Raw genomic sequence first — 23,700 nt, 5'->3', positions numbered from 1 at the left:
TTTGAATGAGCTGAACTCATTTGGCAACTTTAACTGCAATGACTGGGAACATTAAGAGTTCTGTAAGCCTAAATGTGTATTTTGCAACCTGTGCACCTCCTGCCGACATGAAGTTCTGACTATTCTTCATACTGAATACTTACACAGTTCCCAGTGAAATGATGCCAATTAATACTGATTTCAATGAGTGCATATGAGGAAGAAGAGAAAGGAGAGAGAGAAAAAAATATCTTGCTGAATTTAATTCAGCACTCCCTATTTTTTCCTCATAGTACTATAGTGCACATAGTGTCTTCACTAAACATTTCATGCCCCCTCTCTAGCTTTTCTTAGTTTATAATCTTTTAGGTAAATTGGCTTCAAAAATGTTTAGACAATCAGTAAAAAAATAAATAAAAATTTAAAAAACCACCACCAATGATCACAATTTCACTTTCTAACACTTGCATACACACATCCAAAATCCTCAATGCACATAGGAACAAGGGGCATTTTTACCAATTTATGTATGGTTAAATTAAATGCTTTCTTAATATGCCAGTACAACATGCTTATGGTACTTATAACATCAAAGGCGCTTTGAGTAAGAGGAGGGATATTGAATTATATTTTCTATATCTGAATTATACCAGTGAGATATCAATAAAAAGCACTCTTTTGGGGAAGGAATAGAAAGTAATATCTGCAAAACTCCAGAACGCATGTATAGTTAAAGGGCTGTTGAGTGGCACTTAACCATTCGTAAGGTATATATTATCTTCTGTAATTTTCATTCCTCATTCTTTATTACTGAAGGATAATTGTGCTAAAGCAAGATCTGTGATTCTTAAAATTTCTCTTGGTGCTTATTCCACTTGTGAAATTATAATCCTAAATTTATGAAATAATTGCTTGTTTTAGATACAATTATGTCTCCAATACATCATTATTTACTACTTGAAGTCATAGGCAGAAACAGCAAAATGTTGATTATGTACAAGGGTAATGCAAATAGACCAAAACATGAAAAAAAAATATAAATAGACCGTATTAAAAAAAAGAATAATTTCCAAATGTAACTATTTTCATCTTTACATTCTCAATTCTGTTAAACTGAACTAACATTTTGATCATACCAAATTAGTGCTAATAATGCTTTTCATTGTTCATTTAGCATGATGGTTGCATTAAATCTGTGATTCATGAAAGTAGGTATGATTATTATTATTTTACTCCCAAGTGTAGAGCGAGACCAGGACTGAGGAAAGACACTACATTACAAATAAAGTTCAATAGCAGGTTTCATTTTCTCCAGAAGAAGAGTGAGCATGTAAACATGAAATATATACTGCCATTATTTTTATAGGTAATCTCAAAATCCTGCCAGTGCAAACTTCAACTTCACTAGTGAGAATACTTTAGTGAAACAAACGTACCTCTTCTTAAGGGGTTGGGAAAAATGCCTTTTTTTTTTTTAATCTGGGCATATGTAATGGGTTTTGTTGCTTTTTTTAAAAAAATGACATACATAGTCTTATCTGTGAAGCTGCATGGAAAAACAAAATATTATATAAAAAGGCAATTCTAATTCTGTGTCACAAATTATCCTTATTTCTCTTCCCCTGCTCTTATTTATAAATGGAAATATGAAAGAAAAGAAGATCTTTGTTTCCATTAGCTCCATCTGCTCTTGTTGGCTGTCCCCTACCTCAAGTTACAATCCTAATTTGTGACCTCAGATGTAGCTGCTGTGGAAGTGTTTTTGCTGCCAAAAATCAAAGGATTCTGACTTTAGATGGAGACTAAGGGCTTTAACGTGGCTTGTGTAGTCATGGCAGAGCGCTGGGAGAGCTCTCCCAGCACTCTAAAATAACCCCACCTACACGAGAGGTATGGCTCCCAATGCTGGTGCACTGTTTATACTGGTGCTTTACAGTGCTGAAATTTGCTGTGCTCAGGGGTGTGTTTTTTCACACCCTTGAGCAAGAAAGTTTCAGTGCTGTAAAGTGCCATCGTAGACAAGCCCTAGGCAAAAGAAAATCAATGTGATCTGTAAAGGTTTTTATTTACTTTCGTATTTAAAACCAAACTTTAGTGTTAGCTGCTGCATACGTAAACTGGAATATGCACATCAGCAAACATGTCATTTTAGTTAACATTTTCTTCCTGGTATGTTTGAATCCAGAAGCTGTAATTTCCCCAACAACCTGTCTGTTTCTCTTCGTTGTTGGGGAAATTTAGTAAAAAAAAAAAAAAGGGGGGGTGGATGAAGTCTCCCTAACTGACTACTGTTCAACAATTGATTAAGGTTCTCTTTTAAAAATATTCATGTTTCATACCTTAGGTTGAATAAAGTTAAAATAAATAGGGTTCTGGAAGATTTACAGACAATAGATGAAGTCATATCATATAAAAGTACAGAATAAACCGATAGGTATGGAAGAAACTTCACAGTTTGACTAGAACTTATTTTTTTTAAATGCTCAGCCAGTATGCCCAGGAGCTTTGACTTCTGTAGCTGCTTCAATAGATGGCTCAATTTCTTAATTTTTGGGGGTGGGGTGGGGTGGGGTGGAGGGGGTGTTTCACACCAATGTATGACACAACATATTCAAACGGTGATTAACAGCTCTGCTGAATTTTAAAGATAGTGTGGTTGTAGCAAATAGTGAAAGCTTAAGCCTATCAACTAGATCCTTTTTTCAGGAAACACTGCAGAGGCTAAAAATATACAGAAGACTAAAGAAAGTTATTTTTAATACTAAAATTAGATAAATATTGCACGGCATAAAGTTTTAATCTTGGAATGTCAAAGCACCTTATAACAAAGATACTAGAACTACTTAAGTGCTGTCAGCTCTGAGGTGGAATAGGTCTGTCTTTTGTGTCTACATAGAGAATAGCAACTTTCAGATCAATGCCTCAAAAGCCTGTCCTCTATTGGTTTTTGAGGCATTGTTCTTTCTTGGTTTTCCCTCCTATTTCTCTGACCAGTCCATTTGGTGAGTGTTCCTATTTCTTTCTTACTCTTTCAATGGGCATTTTCCCAGGTTATGCCTATGCCCTCATGTTCTTCTCTCACACATTTTCTCTAGGTGCTCTTATTAACAAGAATGGCCTAAAAATACTAGCTTTATGCAGATGAGTTGCCAAACTACTTCTCCATTGAAAACCTGTCTCCATGCTATCTAATCATGCAACTTTGCTTGTCCATCTGACATCTCTGTGGATATCAAACCAGCAACTTAAGATCTTCAAGGCTAAAACAAAGATTTAGATCTCTCTCTAGATTTCCTCTCGCTATTTCTTAGTGATACTGAATAGATTTTGTGGTTCTCTCGCTCTCTTTTTGTTTCCTCCACAACTGCCATTTCCAGGAAAGAAAAATAAATAGCCACAATTTGTGTGTCAAGTACTAAGGAAGGAACCTAAGTGAATCCTAGAAAGTTACTTCTTCAAGGAGTCAAATAAACCCAACCCTGACAACTCTCACACTTTCTTATCTTCCTGTACGGACACATGGAGCTAACAAGTTGTCTTGCATTAATTTTGTTGCTCTCGATATCCTGTATTCCTCCTTTGTATGCTGTCTTAACAGATTGTAAACTCTTCAAAAAAGCAATCTTTTCTTACCTTGTTGTAAAGTGACAGTATACAAAGAAATAAAAACAGATTATATAACTTGCACCTAAAAATAACTTGCACTTGATACAATTTGGTAAGGATTTCTTTTTTTAAACTTTGAAAATGTGCTTGGTTCTTTACAATTACTAAAGAACATACCTTCAAATTCAAAGTCTCTTTTAAAAGATCATATTTGCCCAGAAAACACAGCCTAGCCACTATTCATTTAAGTTTTGTGCTCCTATTTTGAGGGCAGAGACCACAAACGCTGGTGTACACACACACACACACACACACACCCCAATATCATGTTGTCTTGTGTTTCATAAGATATAGAGTACAGAACTATTTTCTAAATGGAAAAGGGATCTAAATAAAAGACTTTAAAAGATATTACAAAGAAAAGGCTTTGATCCTACACGGTAGTCTGCCCAGGCAGAGGTCTGAGCTAGTAGATCCCAAAGCAGACTCCATGTGAAAAATAATAAACACTGATTTTTGGTGGGTTTTTTTTTTTTTGGTAAAGCAGACTTTTAAACAGTGCATTTCTAAATATTCTTATATTACATCTCCAATTGAAGGTAGTATTTAAATAAATAGTGAAAATATGACACCTCTCAGAATTCATTTAAGATTTTACAGAGTTCAGTGTGTACATTTATTAAAATGGTTAGAAGACACATTGTACAGATTTACTAAAATATACCCAAAAGAGCTCTCTGCTTGTTTTTGACAAAAAAATTACAAGAGGAATAATAGATCAGTAGTAATCACCACTCTATGTTAAAAGATGTCTCCATTTTTAGCATATAGGCATATTTTCTTCTGTCTCCTCTATATCATAACTACTTTACTCTCTCTAATACCACATGCACTATAGACCCTATTCTGCATCACTGATTTTAAATTTAGCCTATAAAAATCATTTTGCATACATTAAAAACAACAATACATGAATACTGAGGTAGTAATTCAATCTCAAGGTTTTTCTGACAGAATTCAAGTTATCACTTTTTAGGATGGTAGCCAAATCCTTCTGAGTGAATTTGCAAACTTCCATTGTGCAGGAGACCCTATATATAGCTATATATAGATACATAGATAAACTGCAAAGAGTACACTTTATTAAACTTTTTTGCTGCATGGGCAAATGGCATTCAGTAAGTTTCAGGAATCTGGGGATACTATGTGATAATTATATTAGAACATTTTAAAAAAATTAACTCATTGTTTCATAACCTGCATCATACTCACACTAACAGCCCTCACCCCTTTCTATATAAAACTTATTTTCTTCATATATTCATACAAGAGAGCAGCATATGGTAGATAAGGCACAACACTCGTAGCTGTGTACAATCCCAAAAGGAACTTTTATCTGAAAGGGACAAATATCTTGAAAATAGGTATGTGATTAAACATACTTTGAAAGAATATCTTGTGAAAAGACAATGTGAAAAAACTAAATAGGTTTTCTTAAAACAGTTTTTACTTATAAAGTCTTTAGCTTTTAAAAAGGGAGACTTAACTTAAGCTCCCAACTTCTGATTTTTTTTTTTAAATGTCAGGTGGTAGCAGGAACTATTTTGGATTAAGTTTTTAAAAACTGATTTATTTTAGTGGCATCAGTTTAAGCTGCATCTAGGTAGATAACAATTGTTATCTGCATACATGACAAATATGCTTACTACTGCTAATTTCTTAACTGGTAATTCAGTTTCCCCAAATTATTATACTTTCACAGAAAGATAATTTAAGTAACCTTACCAGAAAACAAAAATTAAATAAACCAAACTTTTGCTTGCTCTGTTCCATTAAAAATATTTATTAAGTCTAAAACAAAAACAAACCACCTCCTACTTTTAAACTGCCACTCATCCTTGCCTAAAGCGTGACCAATACTCAGGATAAATTGCTTGTAGGATCTCGGCACATGACAGACCTATATTTTGTACCGTGTGATCTCACCATACATTTCAAATGTGATGATCACTTTTGAGAAAAAGAGTCATAGCAGTCACAATAGAAAAACAGAGTGGGATGTCAGGAATGGCATAAAAGGATTTGGAAAATCAAATTAACAAAAAATTACCATTGTCTCTACTCCCTGAATGCAAGAAGAGACATTGGACGCTTCAGTATCAGTTCACAATGCCACAAGACAGAGTAAGAACCTGATCGACAACAACATGCATTGAAGATGGATAATAAGGTAAAGAATGTACATAAGGATGCTCAAGAGGCTGCTTCACACAATTGTAAGGGAGAGACATCACTTCTCTCAGCCCAAGAGAGAAAGGAACGAGCCTTGACATAAGGCAGTGCCTCCTAAACTTCTTTAATGCTATCATAACTGAAGCTCAGAGACTGTTCAGGTCATCAGAGAGAACAGAGAGATATCCTGATTAATTTCTTCTAAAATCCTCTTCTTCTTCAGTGGGACTGAGAAAAACTTTTTCTGAACATGAACCTTCCTTCTGAATGACTATTTGAGAGGCAAGAAAGGAATCTTTCCACGGCATCAAAGTAAACTTCGAGTAATCCCAAAACAGTATTTACCATCCAGCAATCTTATGTGGGTCCATGCTAAGAGAATGTGGAAGTTTAAATACATAATAATATTATCACAATAAATTCATTCCATGAAAAAACCCACTGTGATGGGGTGTGTCCCTAACACTGGTCCATAAGGGGTTAATAGAGTCCTAGGGAGGCTGCGCAGGAGGCAGCCAATTAGAGAGGGGCTGCTAGGAGCAGCCAATCAGGGCTGGGCGGGCCCATATAAGAAGAGCTGCAGAGCAGAGCAGCTTCAGTCACTCCCTGGAGCTTTAGGAGGACCAGTTGCCTTGCAGGCTGAAGGTAGCAAGCACCTTGGACAGAGCAGTGCTGCAGGCAGAGACCAGGGGAGCTAAAGGCAACTCCTGGTGGACTGCAAGGAGCTGCAGGCAGAGGCCCCGAGACAAGGGCAAAGAGGGTGCTGGGAGCATAGAGAAGCGGCCCAGGGAAACCTACTGAAGAGTTAGAGGGGGCGCTGTAAGCAGCGGCCTTCTACAGGGTTCCTGGGCTGGGACTTGGAGTAGTGGGTAGGCCCGCCATGGCCCCCCTGCTCACCACTGGGGAAGTGGCTAAACAGTAGACTACAGTCGCCTCTGAGAGACGTGGCTGGACAGGGACTGCAGAGATGTCCCCTGGAAGGGGACCAAGTGTGGCACGACCAAAGGGCTGTGTCACTGAAGAGGACATCAGTCCTTGGAGAGACGTGGGTCTAGGAGCAGAAGAGGTGATGGGTGGAGCACCAACAGAGCAAGAAGCACTGGTTAGCAGAGCTAATCCCCAGGACAACCAGCAGGAGGTGCTGAACTGGTGAGTGAATCCCATCACATCCGCCCTATAAAAAGTATACATAATCAACAACGTGCTCCTGTTGTACGTGAGAAGTCACTATTGAATTTGACAGGACAGAAAAACATAGCAAAGCAGAAGGAAAGACAAGAGAGAGAGACACACACAATGGGGAAGTATAAAATCTGAGTTCTCTTAAATTTGTTCACCTGGAGGATTTTTTTTTTTTTAAGAAATTTACCTGTCACAAATGACTAAATATATAGCTAGCTTTCAAATGATGTGAACAATACATTAAACTGTGTTAGTACAGACAGCCAAAAAAGCGTAAGTTAACTAGAACTCAGAGGAATTACTGAACATCAGAAATGTTAGTGAATTCCCTTGAGGCATAACTGCTTGTTCAATCAACACCCAATTATTTGGTGTGGTTCCAGTACACACTAATACCTTGCAGAGACAATATGAGCAAATTAAGGTGAGATTAGGTCTAAGGTAACAGTGTGGAAGGAAGATATTAAGTACCTGATCTCTCTCAAGATTTTAGGGAAGTCCTTTTTTAAATTACCAAACCCTTCCCTGCCCAGCCCGTGGACAGAAGCACTTACTGATAAAGTTTGTTTGGTCAGTCTGCATAGCATCTCAAATACAAGATCTAAGTGTTTTGCTCATATTTTTAATAGCCATGTTAATCAAGGATATGGACCTACATACAACACATAACTCTGGGCCTTTAACCTTCTTATAAAGAATGATCCAGGCATCTGGAAATCTAGACAAGTACCATCAGTTTCCTTAGAATGATCAGACATACTTAAGAGGTGTGTCTTTAAAGATGCACATAAAGCTTTAAAAGAAGTCAGCTCTGAGTGAATGTGAATCAGGCATTTTGCCAAAGGATAGACCATTAATGGTTTCTATGATCTCTTCCTCAGAGAGCGGCCTGCCAAGACAAATCCTCAGAGTTATACTAGTGAGATCAAAAAGTCCCACCTCTCCCTAGCTGTGGGCACTTTACCAGTTTAGTAATTTTGATAAACTCCGAAAACATTTCTTTCTTTACATTTAATTAATCTGGTACCAGCAAAGTTTCTAACAGCTGGTATTGCGCTTTGGCTGGTGTCTGACTTGATTAGCTTTGTAAACAGCCAACCAGTTCTGTCATCCTACTAGAATAATCTGTTTGCGAAAGTCAAGGCCATTTGAGACCTTTGGGCTATGTGTACACTGACAGCAAAGTTGGCCACTTACAGCTCCTCCAGCAAGGCAGAGTTAAATAAAAAGGACACGAGATGTACCTGAACCTGCAGGTTGTTTTTTCCCCCACCTTGAGACTGAACTGTATCTTTCGTTTATCGTACCCTCCTTTGGGGGCATAAGAACTAATTGTGCCCCTAATATGATTTGAAAAGAGCATATAACATAACGGACAATACCTCAAGGATATAATTTATCTCTATGAAACAATGAGTCTGAGCATCAGCATGTTTCCTAAAAAGCCTATATACAGGAAGCAAGAATGATTCTCCTTCCAGAACAGCACCTTCTCAACTGATCTTCATGGACCACCATGAAAGCTGTGCGACTGGATATCTGAGTGGTATCTGTTTTCACTTTTACAACCCTGTCTAACAAAGTATTTGGCAGGAATAAGCAGTCCCACCCTGAAGAGGCTGGTGTGAGATCTTGATTAAAACAAGTTCTATATAGTAAAGTGTTGGAATTTCTATATTATGTTTGAACATTGACTTTGTTGTATTTTAAATGACTCAGACATGCTTCAACTTTTAAACAGGTGGTTTATATAGATACCTCTCCGTTCTGATTCAGAAGGAAAAAAACTGAGAACATTTTTTACCTGATGTTCATACTTGTGCATGAAACCCCTCACACACACAAAAAAGAATTGATCCACAAAGCAAATATTGAGTTATTACTATGATGGTACAATGGTGTATAGTAAGTACTCTGTTATACAGAGGAATTAGAAAGCCGATAAGTTTTTAAAATAGTTACAAAGTTGTCCTATATTTAGGGTTGCCAATTTTGGTTGGATGTATTCCTGGAGATTTCATCACATGACAATCTTTAATCAAAGATTAATCTTTAATTCCTGGAGATTTATGGCCAATCCTGGACTGTTGGCAATCCTACCTATATTTACAATGGTTAAACCAGCAAATTCATTTACAGTCTTGCATTTTCTGCTTTTTGTTTTTTTTAATTTACTCTATAAAATATTCATTATGCAACTCCACTCACACTGATGTGTCCTTCCTTCCTTTCTTTCCACCCATGATTTGCACCTTTGTTCCTGGCATTTCCTATGCCTGGAACAGCTTTACTCTTCTTATAAAGAATGATCCAGGCATCTGGAAATCTAGACAAGTGATGAGTGAATGCCATCACATCCGCCCTATAAAAAGTATACATCATCAACAACATGCTCCTGTTGTACGTGAGGAGTCAGTACTGAATTTGACAGGACAGAAAAACATAGCAAAGCAGAAGGAAAGACAAGAGAGAGAGACACACACACAATGGTGAAGTATAAAATCTGAGTTCTCTTAAATTTGTTCACCTGGAGGATTTTTTTAAAAGAAATTTACCTGTCACAAATGACTAAATATATAGCTAGCTTTCAAATGATGTGAACAATACGTTAAACTGTGTTAGTACAGACAGCCAAAAAAGTGTAAGTTAACTAGAACTAGAACTGTATGTCATGCATCCTCACTCTATTACTTTCAATAATTCCTCAAAACTCAATTTTCTTTGCTTGTCTTCGCCCCATTAATCCCACACTCAGGTGTTGTTCACTGCCACACCAATACCTGATCATGATATGTAGATATTTAAAACAATCCAAAACAGGACAGCTCAACAACGTTAATTTAATAACAGAAAAATAAAAATACTCCCACAGCACAAATCTCCTTATTGTTCCTTCCTCATTGACTGCCTGTTATGTTGCAGTGTCTTAGAACTCCTCTGTCATCTTCCATCCTGCAAAAGGCTCTGCAAACACTGCCTCCTACCTCCATTTAGAATCCTACTGGGACTCTGCACAGGACTGGGGCATTACATTGTTAGCTCCTTGGTGCAGGGATTTTGTCTCCTTATGTTCGTAAAACACTGCACATGTGGCTCTATATTAATTAGAAACACAGAAACTAGGTAAGATTGATTTTGAAATTACAAAATGGTAGTATTAATCTAATTTGCTCTTGGGGGCACTTTATAAATACAAGTTATTTTACAGACCTAGATGTTTTCATTTTATTAGTACACCATTACGTGAATAGAACTATGCTAATTAAGGATTAACACATCCAGGATGGCATTTTACTTCCATACCAAAAAAAAATAAAATAAAAATCAACTGTTAAAAAGACAGCCTTGAACATATTGATACTATTTTTAGATGAACAGGTAAGACCTGTAATTAAATGTCTGATCTTTGCCTAAGAAAACATCTGTGTAATTAGTAAAATTAATTAATTCTAATTCATCCACACAAATGATTTTCTTAGCTCTGAAATCAATCATTTCAACACCCAAGATGCTATCAACTAAACAAATTTTCCAATAAGTGATACAGTAGATCAAGTTCAAATTATGAATGTGTCATTTTTCTTCCCAGTTGCGTCTGAAGTGTTTTCTAACATTCCCCTGTTGTGTCAACATTTTGACATTTATAGTATAAGCAAAACATGATCAGGTATTATGGAAGCTACAGTTTATATCTAGTAGTAATTACACATAATGCCAAGCTTTTCATCCGCAGTTCTTGTTAAAAAAAACAAAAAAACTGGGAACTGTCATAATTAGTACTAATGGGCTGGGAACGAAGAAAATGTTTTGATTGGAGGATTTTTAAAAAAATAATTAATAATGTACAACTTTTTAATATTTATAGAGAAGTGCCATTTCCCCCCCCCACTTTAAATGCCAACATATTGAAGGTTCCACCAGGAAAATGTGCTGAAGAATGAACCTAGAATTTCACAATACAAGTGTCAAATCAGTCATTAGAGGACAATTACAAGATTTCTTAAATGAACCAGCACTTTTTTCAAAACATGTTTTTTCCATCTGAGCTAATTTTAAATATTTTAAAAACATTAAAAAGTGGATGACCATATTTTGGGAGTGGTAAGCACAGGAAAAAACAAACAATTTTCTATAGTTACTGCTGTCTCACTACTGGGAAAGGACAACAAAATGAGGTTTCTGCTACCTCACTGTGTATGATCACAGCTGGATCCTAATTCAAAGGGGCATTTCTGCTTGTCTGTATTAAAATCCTTTGACTAAAAGCTACATATTTGCTCATTTGCTATAATTGTTTCATTTTTCCTATTTGAATCAAGGAAAAGGTCTGTGGCAAAAATCACCTAATAACCTCGTAAGTGCTTGTTTTATGAATCTGGCCCTTAGTCAAGAAGTTACATTCAAAAGTCTTTTAATCACCTTCTGATCAGAATTTACTGGATTGTATCTAAGTTCAAGTTCAAGGGTATTAAAATGTGTAAAGGAGACTTTGAAAAAATGGCTGGGTTATAGATTTTAACTTCTTAACTAGAAAACTGACTCCAAATAGATTTTCTAATTTACAATGAATCAAAAGAAAAAACATTAGACCATAGCAAAAGTGGCACAAATGTATCAAAAAGCAAATGAATAAACATTTGAGAAGATTTATTATTAGAAATTGTAATAAATTTTAGAAAGATGAATTGATTTTAGTTAAAAGGTATAACTGACAATTTATTGGGCGGGAAGATGCATTATTTTCCAATTGTTATCCACCTACAGTAAAACTGATTTGTGTCCTATTGTATTTTATGGAAAAGGAGAGAGCAACTTTCAGTGATTTAGATTAAATGTATTAATCATAACCAAGCACTGTGAACTATATATCTACTATTAAAGAAGATTTTTGACATTTAATTCTGTAGCAATATTTTGGCTCTGTACCACTCTTCCTAAATCCAATTCCTGCTACAGTTGGCAGATTTCTCCCTTTTAATTTTATGAGGCTTAAAGTAGCATTTAACCACCCATGCGGTAAATAATGCAGGATTAGAAATATTTAGTGTTTTGTTTCTCTTTCAAGAGTACTAATCCATCAAACCCAAAAATATTTTCTTAAAAAATTCTATATTTTAGTAATATTTAACACCAAATACAATAAAAACTAAAACATTAAATAAAGTATCAGTCTTAATACATTTGTTTCCCTAAACCATTTCCCCTTAAAACCATTGTAATAAAAATGAAATTAAAAAATGCATATATAAACCTGAAATAAAATCTCACTTAATAGCGGTTAAGATAAAAATCAGATAGTGATTAGCTTAAATGCCACTGAGAAAAGCATAGTAAACAACTCACAATTCTTTAACATTGCTTCTTTATCATGCTGTGTACAAACTATGATTACACTGTCAGACTCTTAAAAATAAGATACTTATTCTAGTCTTCCAAACAAAAAAAAAATCTTAATGTAGACCAAAATATATGTTCAGTTTAATACTAAAATGGTTGTCTGACTTTCTGGAAAAATTCAGTTTTTGTTGCAGTCTCATTCTTTTTGTGTTGCTCAGACTAGTGTATTTGCTATAGCAAATCTGCCTTATTATAACCTCCTTCAAGTAATAAATTCTTAAACTTATTCTATATACTGTAAATTGTCTTTAATGTTTCACAAACAATTACATATGATTACAGTTTGTTAAAAAAAGTTGAAGCAACACAGTACCTAAAAAACCCCACACTTCTAATTTTCTTTTTTTAAACTTAACTATAAAGTAACATCTAAAATGACTAGACTTGAAAGATTAGAGAAAAAATTATATTTATTTTCTTTATGGACTGGACAGAACTCTAATCTGACCTTGTTTCTTTCTTTTCCCTGCATTGTCACTCGGTTTCCCCCGTTTATGAAGGTCTATCACAAATTAACACGGGAGAATAAACCATTTTTTAAAAAACAGAATATGACTGTAAAAAATACTAACTTTGCAAGACTCAAGTCTTTTGAGGGCAAGGTGTAGTACCTGGTACTACTTTTAACTCAGTTGTATTCAATTTCCTATATTTCAAATTAATAGTGTCCCTTAAACATCTCACAATAAATTGGGACATATTTGTACAAAGAAGTTTTCTAAGCATGCCAGTTTCATAATTTGGTTTTACTGTATATCTTATCAATAAATAGTAAGAAAGCTTTAAATGTTATGTAGAAATAAGCAAACCATCTGGATAGTCTAGACATCTGATCCAAAACTATTCACTTGGAAGGTCATTTTAGAAAAGGTTTTAATATAAAAAGGAAGGTTGACATAATGGTTACTCAACAGATGACAGTAAATTAGAAAATGAATGGATAAATACATATTTCTCAAATCTGAAAATTGAAGAAAAGTTAAATTTCCTTGCTTAAATAATTTCCAGAGATGCCATGTCAGTGTTACAGGAATACAGATGCTCCCAATTCCAGAACGCCTTGCATAAGTCGAATTTTGCGTAAGTCGGGAATGTATACCCAACAATTATGTGCCAAAAAAAAGCATACAGAACGTACGGAACTTTTTCCGTAAGTGCGGATTTGCGTAAGTCGGGTTTGTGTAACCCGGGGAGAGTCTGTAATGAAAATAACTCAAATAGCTATAACTAAGTTATTCAGACAAAGAACTAAACAGTTAGTCTATAGAAAATAATAGATTGTTCAGAAGTCAGTTTAAGTCTGTAATTAACTCAAAGGACTCAAATTGCAAGGGGCCAAATAGAGCAGTTTTTCTGAACTGCATTAACTATTTGTATTTGTTCTTTAGCCATCCATGGTTACAACATGAGTCTGAAAACTTAATAAAAATTCACATGGTGTCAGTCCAGAAAACAATGATATTAATATGTTTTCAAATACATTATTCTGACATTTCAAATGGAAAAAACAATGTATAAAACCAACATACAAATACTATGCTACAAGGATTTTCCACTTTCCAGTGACAAACCTTAAATCTAGGATTATTAGTTTACTAAAAGTCCTCCATGTAATTACCTTTCCTCTGCATGGTTGCTTATTTATCATACATTTTCTTTTTAAAAATTACTATATCAGTCTACATAATTCTTTATTCTATCTTGATCTTTGCTATTGGCTAAATATATTAATATTAATATATAAAAAATATAAAATAATATTCACTTCTGAAACTCCTTCCATCTGAAGATCCCAAATGGTACAACCATTAATCAAATACATCTGTAAGCCAATGAAGGAAGGAAGGGCCCTACTGAATTCAAGTAAATATCACAACATCCACTATTGGTAAGCAGAAACTGTTTATCAGCACATACCAACCCTCCACAAAATATGAAGAACACCATATCCCTGAAGTTGCAGGAAGAATTTCAATAGGCAGAATGGTTACCAGTGCTGGAATTTGGGCAGGATAGAAAGACTAATACTCCGTATTAGCCACTACCTCAGTTTTACATCTGGTTGAAACCTTTTGCAACATAATGTCTCTAATGACATGTTGTTATACTGGTTCAGTGCTGACTCAGGGGGAAAAGTAATGAATCATCTATCTTACTGCATTACTCTATGTTCCTTGGAAGTCACCCACACTGTACTGAAGCAGCTTAGCTTGTATGATATCCAGAACCACTGAATAAAGAGGTATGGCAGGTGGCATGGACAGTAATGAAAAGTCCTGAATGCCAATCAAGGCTTGACAAAGACACCCTCTGTGGTCCTGGGAAAGTCACAACTTCTTCCTCTGTTTCTGTGTCTGTAAGATAGGTAAAATACTGACCTACCTATCTAATACAGGAGGATCTGCAGGGGATATGAATACTGCGCGTGTGGAGTAGCGCAGAATTTCCCCAGGAGTAGAACATGAAAAAGGCTACGTAAGGCCCATGTTTCATCATTATACATTTGCATTACTGTTTAAAAATTTCTGGTGCAGAGATCTCAAACCTGAAATCCTTTGTCATTAAGTAGTCCCATGGACTTCAATTACTTCCATGAATAAAGACTGCAAACTTGGGTTCAGTGACCGAATCCCAGACAAGTCAGTACTAAGTAAGTTAAAGATTAGTTTCAGCCTTAAGGGTGACCTGTATTTTAAAAAATTAAACAATATAAAGAGCTACCGTACATGCCAAATGCAAAAAGTTAACAGGATGCAGCGTTGTTGTAGCTATGTTGGTCCAAAAGTTGGCACGATGGTTATAGTCAGGAGAAATACAAAGTGGGTGAGGTAATATCTTTTATTGGACCAACTTCTGTTGGTGAGAGAGACAAGATTTTGAGCTTACACCGAGCTGTTTTTCAGGTTAGCAGGGGGATTTGGCTCAAAGAATTTTAAACACTGCAAGAAAAAAAAAAATCTACTCTCAGTGGGTAGTCAATTTTCCTTTGCTTCAGTGTTTGGGAAATAATATTTAATTTCATATATAAAACACACACACACACACACACACACACACTCTCTCTCTTACTTTATTTGGAAGCCACGTTTAAGTCTGAATTTCACAACTTGTTTCCTAGGTCCTTCCTCTCCATTTAGGCTTATAGGATGAAATATTCAGTGGGCCTGAAAATTAGATCTACAAGTTTGTGGGTGCAAAATGGATGCACTTGTAAATGTTTGCAGGCTCAGTTAAGGACGTACACTGAATATCTGACCCTTAATATATCATTTAGCTTTCTTTACGTCTGAATAACTAAGGTTACCCCACCCAAAAAAAATCAAAGAATTATAGTGGAAGAGCATTTATCTCATTTCATCTCCTGCATACTATTTTGTAGCATGTGTGTATTGCACACACATTAAAAACAGTGTATAATAAAAATATACACTGTACTATATGTACAAAAGCAAAAATATAAATGGATATTGCTTTAAATCACAATCCAAATTATGAAACATTCTAATTCCCAGTTTAGATATCATGGCAACACATCTAAGGCTCCTTTTTATAAAAGAACATCTGAAACACATGACATCTAATCAATTCAAGAAAAAAAAGTATCAGTAGCTCAGCTGCTAGTACAGGTCTGGAAAACAAAAAGGAAATGCATAGGAAGACCATACTGTAATAAAATCCTTGGAGTTCTACACAGTATTATGAGTATGGAAAGCATGTGTTTCAACAGGCCCTGTCTAGATTTGGCATTTTAACCACTGGTGGCTCTATACCAGTGCATAACCCCACAGCAGATAGCCTAATACAATAGAACCTCAGAGTTATGAACACCAGAGTTATGAATCGACCAGTCAACCACACACCTCATTTGGAACCAGAAGTATGCAATTAGGCAGCAGCAGAGAGAGACAGACACACACACACACAAAAGCAAAACAGTACTCTGTTAAACTACTGAAAAAATAAAGGGAAAGCAGCATTTTTCTTCTGCACAGTAAAGTTTCAAAGCTGTATTAAATCAATGTTCAGTTGTAAACTTTTGAAAGAACTGTTATATTTTGTTCAAAATTATGAATATTTCAGTTACGAACGTCCTCCATTCCCAAAGTGTTCGCAACTCTGAGGTTCTACTGTATCACCCTAAGCCATTATTTGTTCCATGCAGCTTATCACTGCTTGAAACCAGGGTAAACCTGCACCAATCAAATCACAGTTTATATTGGCTTTGCCTATACAGTTTTGTGGTTTGTCCCAGATCAGGTATGCTGGTGGCTGGCTACTGATAACTGATAAAGAAAAATACTGAGTGTACATAATGCCAAAGTTGAGAGTGTGTTCTCCTAGGTTCTAAGGCTCACACCTGAGATAAAAATGAATTAACAGAAGAGCGCCCTCTATTTCTTTAGTGGATCAGAAATCTAATACAGCACCAATACAAGGTAAGCATATAGCCATTTTACACGGGTTGCCAGTTTTCCTCAAAACTGCGGGGAGATTAAGAAAATATACTCAAGAACATAAGATATCACCAGACTCTCGGGAAACAGACTTGGGTTTTACAGAAAAAGTTCAAGTGCCAGTGGGATAGGTTAGTACTGCCAGAGATACTCCATAACACCAATGGGGTGTGGACAATTGGCCAGATGTGCCCAAGGGCCCTCCCCTTGCTACAATCTATCACATTTGGAAACAACTTCCCATCAGCAATTGTAAGGAGCAGTAAAGCATGCTTCCCCCCAGAGAAGCCCACGATAGGCCCAAAAAGAATGACTCAATAACATCTTTTCTCAGTCACTAGAGCTTTGTATCTTTAACATTTCACAGGAACAAAACCAAAGTGCAATTAAGTTATTTACCAAGGGTAAATAGGTCTATTTTACAGATGGGGAAACTTAAGACAGAGATCAAACGGTCTTCCCAACATCACAAAATAAGTCAGTAGCAGTTTTTGGAACAGAACTCCTAGTTCTTAGTCCCCATGTACTAAAGATTAGAGCACACTAGTTTTTTTATGTAAAATCCTCCAATTGACTTTCAACTGAAAATTTAGCTCATGACTAATATGTTCTTGTTACACGCTACTTTAACTTGTTCCACCTCTTACTGATCGAGCTTTTCTGATATCAGGTATCTGAAGGCAAACAGGAAGACAGTGAGTTTTATAGGCCATCAGAATAATGCTACCAGCAACTTAAAAAGGCAGAAAGCCAAAGTTGAAGCATTTTAGGAAGTGAACTACTTGTAAGGTTTCTTTGCTTTACCAACAAAAGAATAAATGAGTTTTTACAATGTCAATGTCTAAATGAGGCTCTGGGAAATAATCTGAGAATTTAAGCCCTTTTTGATACTGTCCTAGAAGAGATTTTAAACCAGTTTCCAACATGGCATTAATATTAGGCTCCTAGAAGAAAGTTATTGTTTAATATTTTAAATAGTAAATGATTTGATTATTACTTCAACAATTGAACTTTAACCAGAACGTCCAATATGAACTTCACCTGCTATACAAAACTGATTATTTTAATAATTGGTATTATGCAGTTGTGCTTAGAAATATATTTTTGTATCTTAGTGCTGCATGGAAAGGCCTACCTGCAATTGCATGGTAATACAGAGTAGTTATCTCTACAAAATAGCAACTAAGTGACATGTTAGTCAGACTTACTTTTTGTTAAGCACCAATTGCACTAGGTGTTTTATTGGCATGTTTAAAGACACTGTCCACATCCTGAGCTTACAGTCTAGGTAGACACCACACAAAATATAAGAAAGGGGAAAAAGGCAACATGGCATAATACCAAGAAAAAGTAGAATAGTCTTTTTATCTAAACTGTATATATTATTCTTCCTTTGCCTTCTGTAATCACAATACATTCCCAGGCCCATGAGCGAGAGAAACCAGATTATGATTTCACTGTTGCAGACTTCAGTATACAAAATAACTTTAGAATACATAAGTGGTAGGGAAAATTAAAATTAAACCAGACCCAATTTTTATGCAAATGAGTAAAAGTATATTGTAGATTTTTAAAGTTTCATAAGTGACCACTATTTCAATTTATTTAAGAGTTAGGTCTCCATTGGTTAAATGGACTGACTCAGAAGCAGTAATGGTTTGTGGTGACCATGGAGGAAATTGAGTAGAAGAACATGTTCCATGCATCATTAAATGCCCTTTGGTGCTGCATTAAAAGTCAGTTGAGTAAAGTGTTACTTTAACTGCCTTTAACTTTATGATTTTTCACTGTATTTTGGAATTGATTTAAACAAAATTAGTGTTTGTTAGCAAACTGAATTTGGTATCTGATTTTTGTGGCTATTGTTTGGCTCATGAATTATGACCTCAAAGGAGCAGAGAAAGGGTAGAGTACTACTTCTGCTTGTTTGCAGGATCACTCACACAAAAAAGGCTATTGTCTCCCTCAGACAAGACCCCATACTGACTAGTAAGGGTCAAGGTGGGTGAAGGAAGCCAAGTGACAGAAGATGGAGAGATTTTTTTTAAGCTTTCAGACCTACTATAGTGTATCTAAAACTCAAGCTACTTAAGAGGACCGCCTTCTACATTTTAATCAGTAAAGTTGTAACCGATTCTTATTCTGACACTGTACTTTAAATCAACCTGCTTACTATTTGAATGCAGCTTGTGTATCAGTTTGAGAACAATGGATCTATGGGATACAAGGAACCATTATAATTAAAGTTAATTTTATGATGGGTCAACTAACCTGTTATTAACACAGGTTAGAAAAAAAATCATTAACAGTATTCTATTGGGCTCTCATCATGACAGTCAGAAATGATACCTGAGTAGTAGCTCAGCTATGTCAATGAAAGTGAATGCTTTAAGGAAAATGCATTTCAGAATTTATTCATGGTGACAGGTGCATTTTATTTGTTAAATATACTTCTGGTTTGAGAAAAATGGGTACAGTTCTCTTTTAATCATGACACCTACTACTAGATCCTCTCTCTCAAAACCTTCTCTTCAGATTTACAACCCTGAATCTTTTTTGTTCTTTAATTGAATTTTTTAATACCCAATCGTATGTTGTAAGGAAATATTCCTTTGGATAACAGACCCCGTTATAGCTCTACCACCATTTCACACAATTTTCAAGTTATTTTAACCAGAAACATATTTTTAGAAATCTCTAAAGAAATTCTATCAGTTCTTCAATTATAGAAACATTTGGAGCAGAAGCACTTAAGTTTGCTCTCATAAAAATTCTCACAGCAAACAATAAAAAGGGTGCAGATATTCCTGACCCAACCCCACAAAAGTCCCTCAAAATCATGAAATGGCATGCAAGAGATGTGGGCCTCTCCAAAGCTGAGCTGGAGGTTTTTTCTCTGAGCACACATCATCTCAAGGCTTCTGCTAAGATTTTCTGAGAAACCTGTGTCCTACCTGGACCATATTTTAAAAGAGAAAAGCAAAGAAACCAAAGGAAATTGAAGCAGAAGTGCTCTTCAACCAGATCTTGAAGAAACACACCACTCAAATTTAGCTTTCCTCATTTATTGTGTCTCCTGAACAATAAAGACAAGACCAGATAAGAAATAATGATGTCACAGCTATATTCAAAAGAGCTTAAATACCATAGCAGGATTCAGCCAAAAACAAACAGACTAACAGTAGCATAGCAGCAATTCTGAGTGAGCTCAGGGTCTGAAATAGGCTTAACTTAGTAACAATTCCAGGACCAGGGACAAGGGCTAGCGAGGAAGATATGGCAGAGCCCACAGGAAGTGCAGCTTGTATAGGTCAACTCTTTTTACAGTCTAGTCTACTGCTGTCATTTCCTAGATGCCACACCAGAAAGAAAGCAGAGTTAGCAAGAGGCAAAATCATGCTTACAGAACTCAAAGCTCATCACAATTACTTCACTTTTCAGGGAATAGGCTAAATCTGAAGCCAAGTGGAGTGTGGCAATAGCAAGGGCCAAGAGCAGGAGCATCGATATTTTAACATTCACACTCATTTCACTAGAAAACTTGAACACAAAATGATGAAGATATATTAACACAATGAGCACCAAGATGAGCAAAAACATTTAAAAAGCTTTATTTCCCCCAACAGTAAGAACTGTCAATTTCTAGTACCTTTATTTCATAGTACTTGTTTTTTTTCCCCCCAATCAATTAAGCCTTTTACTGACATATTAGTAAGTGAAACTAAAAATTAGACATCTGGAATTGACTGAACAAAAACATACTGTTTTGATCCAGTTAAGGAAAACAGGATCCACCTATTAGTATGATAGCAAAAATATGTAATTGAATAAAGAGAAGCAGAATTTGGATTCACAATTCTAATAAATGTGAATGTCAGACTCATTTCAGTATGTAACAAAATGATGCAATACCTTTGATAACTTGATGGGGATCCGAGAGATAGTACCATATGTGATGATATAGCTAGACATAGTACCCTGTAGTATTCAAGAATTAATATCAATGATTGGATAACTGAGTAAAGAGAGTGCTTATAACATTTGCAGATGACACCAAGAATTAGAGAATTAGTCCGAAATCAACAAGATGAAATTCAAAAAAGACATGTAAAGTACTACACTTAGGAAGGAAAAATCAAATGAGCAACTACAAAAAGGGGAGTAACTGGCTAGCACTGCTGAAAAGCATCTGGGGATTAGAGTGAATCACCAACTGAATATGAGTCAACAATGCGATGCAGTTGCCAAAAAAGACTAATGCCATTCTGGGATGTATTAACAGGATGCAAGACAGAGGAGGTAATTGTCCCTGCTCAAGTCGGCATTGTTGAGGCCTCGGCTGGAGTACTATATCCAATTCTGGATGTCATACTTTAGAAAAGATGTGAATTAATTAGAGAGAGAGTCCAGAAGAGGGCAATAAAAACGATAAAAGGTTTAGAAAACCTGAGGAAAGAGGAAAGGTTACAAAAACTGGACATGTTTAGTCTTGAGAACAGAAAACTGAGGGGGGGGGGCTGTGAACAGTCTTCAAATATGTTAACAGCTGTTATAAAGAGGATGGTGATCAATTATTCCCAATATATTGAAGGTAGGCCAAGAAGTAATGGGCTTAATTTGTAGCAAGAGAGATTTAGGTTAGATATGAGAAAAAACTTTCTAACTATCAAGGTAGTTAAACTCTGGAATAGGCTTCCAAGGGAGGTTGTGGAATCTCCATCACTGGAGGTTTTTAAGAACAGTTGGACAAACACTTGTCAGAGATGGTCTAGGTTTACTTGGTCCTGTCTCAGTGCAAGTGGCTGGACTTGATGACCTCTCAAGTCCCTTCCAGACCTATATTTCTATGATTCTATAGTACTACCACTCAGACTCACCATATTTGAATTTAATATAAGAATGCCACACACTGATATAATGGGCACATTAAAAAATGAGATCAGAGTAAGAAAAATCTAAGTATGCCAACTTCCACTGAACTCAGCGGATTTTTACGTAGTACACCTAAAAGAAATCCACTATCAAACGCTGATATGTAGCATGAGTTACAAAAAATAGGCTTATGCTATTTTTACATTTTTGGAATTAAAACATGCCTAATAGAAACATGAAGCACTTTAAGTAAAAGTTTTAGCATACAGAAAAATTATAGATATTTATAATCATTAAAAAAAAGAACTATGTTAAAAATGTTAAGGCTGCAAAGTAAAGCATTCAAATCATGAAATGCCAAATTTAAGGCTAAAGGAACAGGAGTAATTGTGGCACCTTAGAGACTAACAAATTTATTTCAGCATAAGCTTTCATGAGCTACAGCTCACTTCTTTGGATGCACAGAATGGAACACACAGACAGGAGATATTTATACATACAGAGAACATGAAAAGGTGGAAGTATGCATACCAACAGGAAGTTGTCGCTACCTCTTTGTGTTTACATATTATAATATAGTAATTTAATCAGATGAGCATAAACTATTTTTCCAATAGGACCCATGATTATTCAGTGTGCAGGCTGGACAATGCGTAGTGAATAGTAGCAGTTTAATGTTTATATTTATTCTCACTGTTCAATATATGTCTATCCATTTCATGATGTTCCATCAAACCTGTATGCTGGATTAGACAGGGATCTTCATGCAATGGTGCCTTGCTGATGTAGAATATCAAAAACTAGATTTTGGCATCACTGAATGAACCAGATGTAAGAGTCAGATCATTAAAAAAAAAGTGATTCAGTTCACAAAAAGCTGTACACTAATGAGAGAAACAGAGAGACTGTTTAAAATTTGTTCAAATGTAAGAACAGGCCCACTAAAATGTATGTCTGAATATTTTTCTGACAGACAATCTGTGTGCCAAGTTGGGGCTAATGTAAATTAAAAACCACCCAACTGATACACAAACAAAATATCCCACCCCAGATTCTCAGCCCCCATGTATTGTAAAAGAAACAAGATGTGAAGAAGGTAATTAAGTATTACAAGAAGGTGCTACCCCAAAAATACAAAATGCAACAGGTAATTATGACGCAGCTGGAGATCTTACATTTAACATGAATTTTGTTTCCTTAATAGAGGAAGATCACAAAGTATTACCATAACCAAAAAAATTGCCCTTCCATAGCAGTTCAGAAATGTTTTCAGGATTTCATTAATTACCACGGTTTTGATTCTACAACAGAATTTCTGCCAATAGCCCCGTGCATCTTTGTAGAGCCCCACTGTCTTCAGCTCTGCAAAGATACAAGGGTTCATCTGCACTGAACTTATTGAAGGATTGGGGCCTACGTGTACAATGTATCTGTACTTTGACTAAATATAATCCCTATAAATGTGTGTGTTATACACTGGCATACCTCACTGTAGAATGTCCATTTTCCCCCTCTTCTTCTTTTCAAGTCTGTATCACTGCTCGAGCAGACATCACAGACTCATCTCCGTTAAAAATGAAAGAATTAGGTCACCATCACATTCTGTTCAATGGGTTGAGTCTGCAGTATTCTTCTTTGCTCAGGATATTAATCTTTCTAAAAGCATTCTAGCTCTTCAGTGTAATAATCTAACAGCAGTAATTACTTCTTGTTCTGCGTTATCAGATGTTGCAGGTATTAAATGATTTTTTTCTTTATGTCACTGGATTGGTATATTTAAAAGATTCTCTTTGAAAATCACTCATTGATAAACAATCTTGTGTGTTCTGACATGAAGAACCAAAATTTCCAAGTTGGATGTGATGGGTGTGCCTGCAAAAATAACCAGACACCCAGGATGCATGCAGATCAGGAAATATGTTCAAGCTAACAGCTAGCTGTACATTTGCCCAATATCTATATCTATATATTTTTTCTT

General features: G+C 35.7%; 1 protein-coding gene across 5 annotated transcripts in view; it reads right to left on the bottom strand.

Annotated features, from left to right (window-relative positions):
* The window catches only part of GPATCH2 (G-patch domain containing 2), a 173,730-nt gene that overhangs the window by 116,082 nt on the left and 33,948 nt on the right, over positions 1-23,700 (bottom strand). The window contains exon 6 of one of the 5 annotated variants that reach the window (XM_039530863.1): positions 23,476-23,594. The exons of the other annotated variants lie outside the window; for them this stretch is intronic. Within the exon in view, the coding sequence (XP_039386797.1) occupies positions 23,520-23,594 (75 nt within the window). The 3' untranslated portion in view covers positions 23,476-23,519. Of the gene's footprint in view, positions 1-23,475; positions 23,595-23,700 lie in introns of those variants that run through there. 5 annotated transcript variants of the gene reach the window in all.

Source organism: Mauremys reevesii, linkage group 3 (assembly GCF_016161935.1).
Source record: "Mauremys reevesii isolate NIE-2019 linkage group 3, ASM1616193v1, whole genome shotgun sequence".
NCBI classification, from domain to species: domain Eukaryota; kingdom Metazoa; phylum Chordata; order Testudines; family Geoemydidae; genus Mauremys; species Mauremys reevesii.
This window is presented reverse-complemented; position numbering and strand designations above follow the sequence as displayed.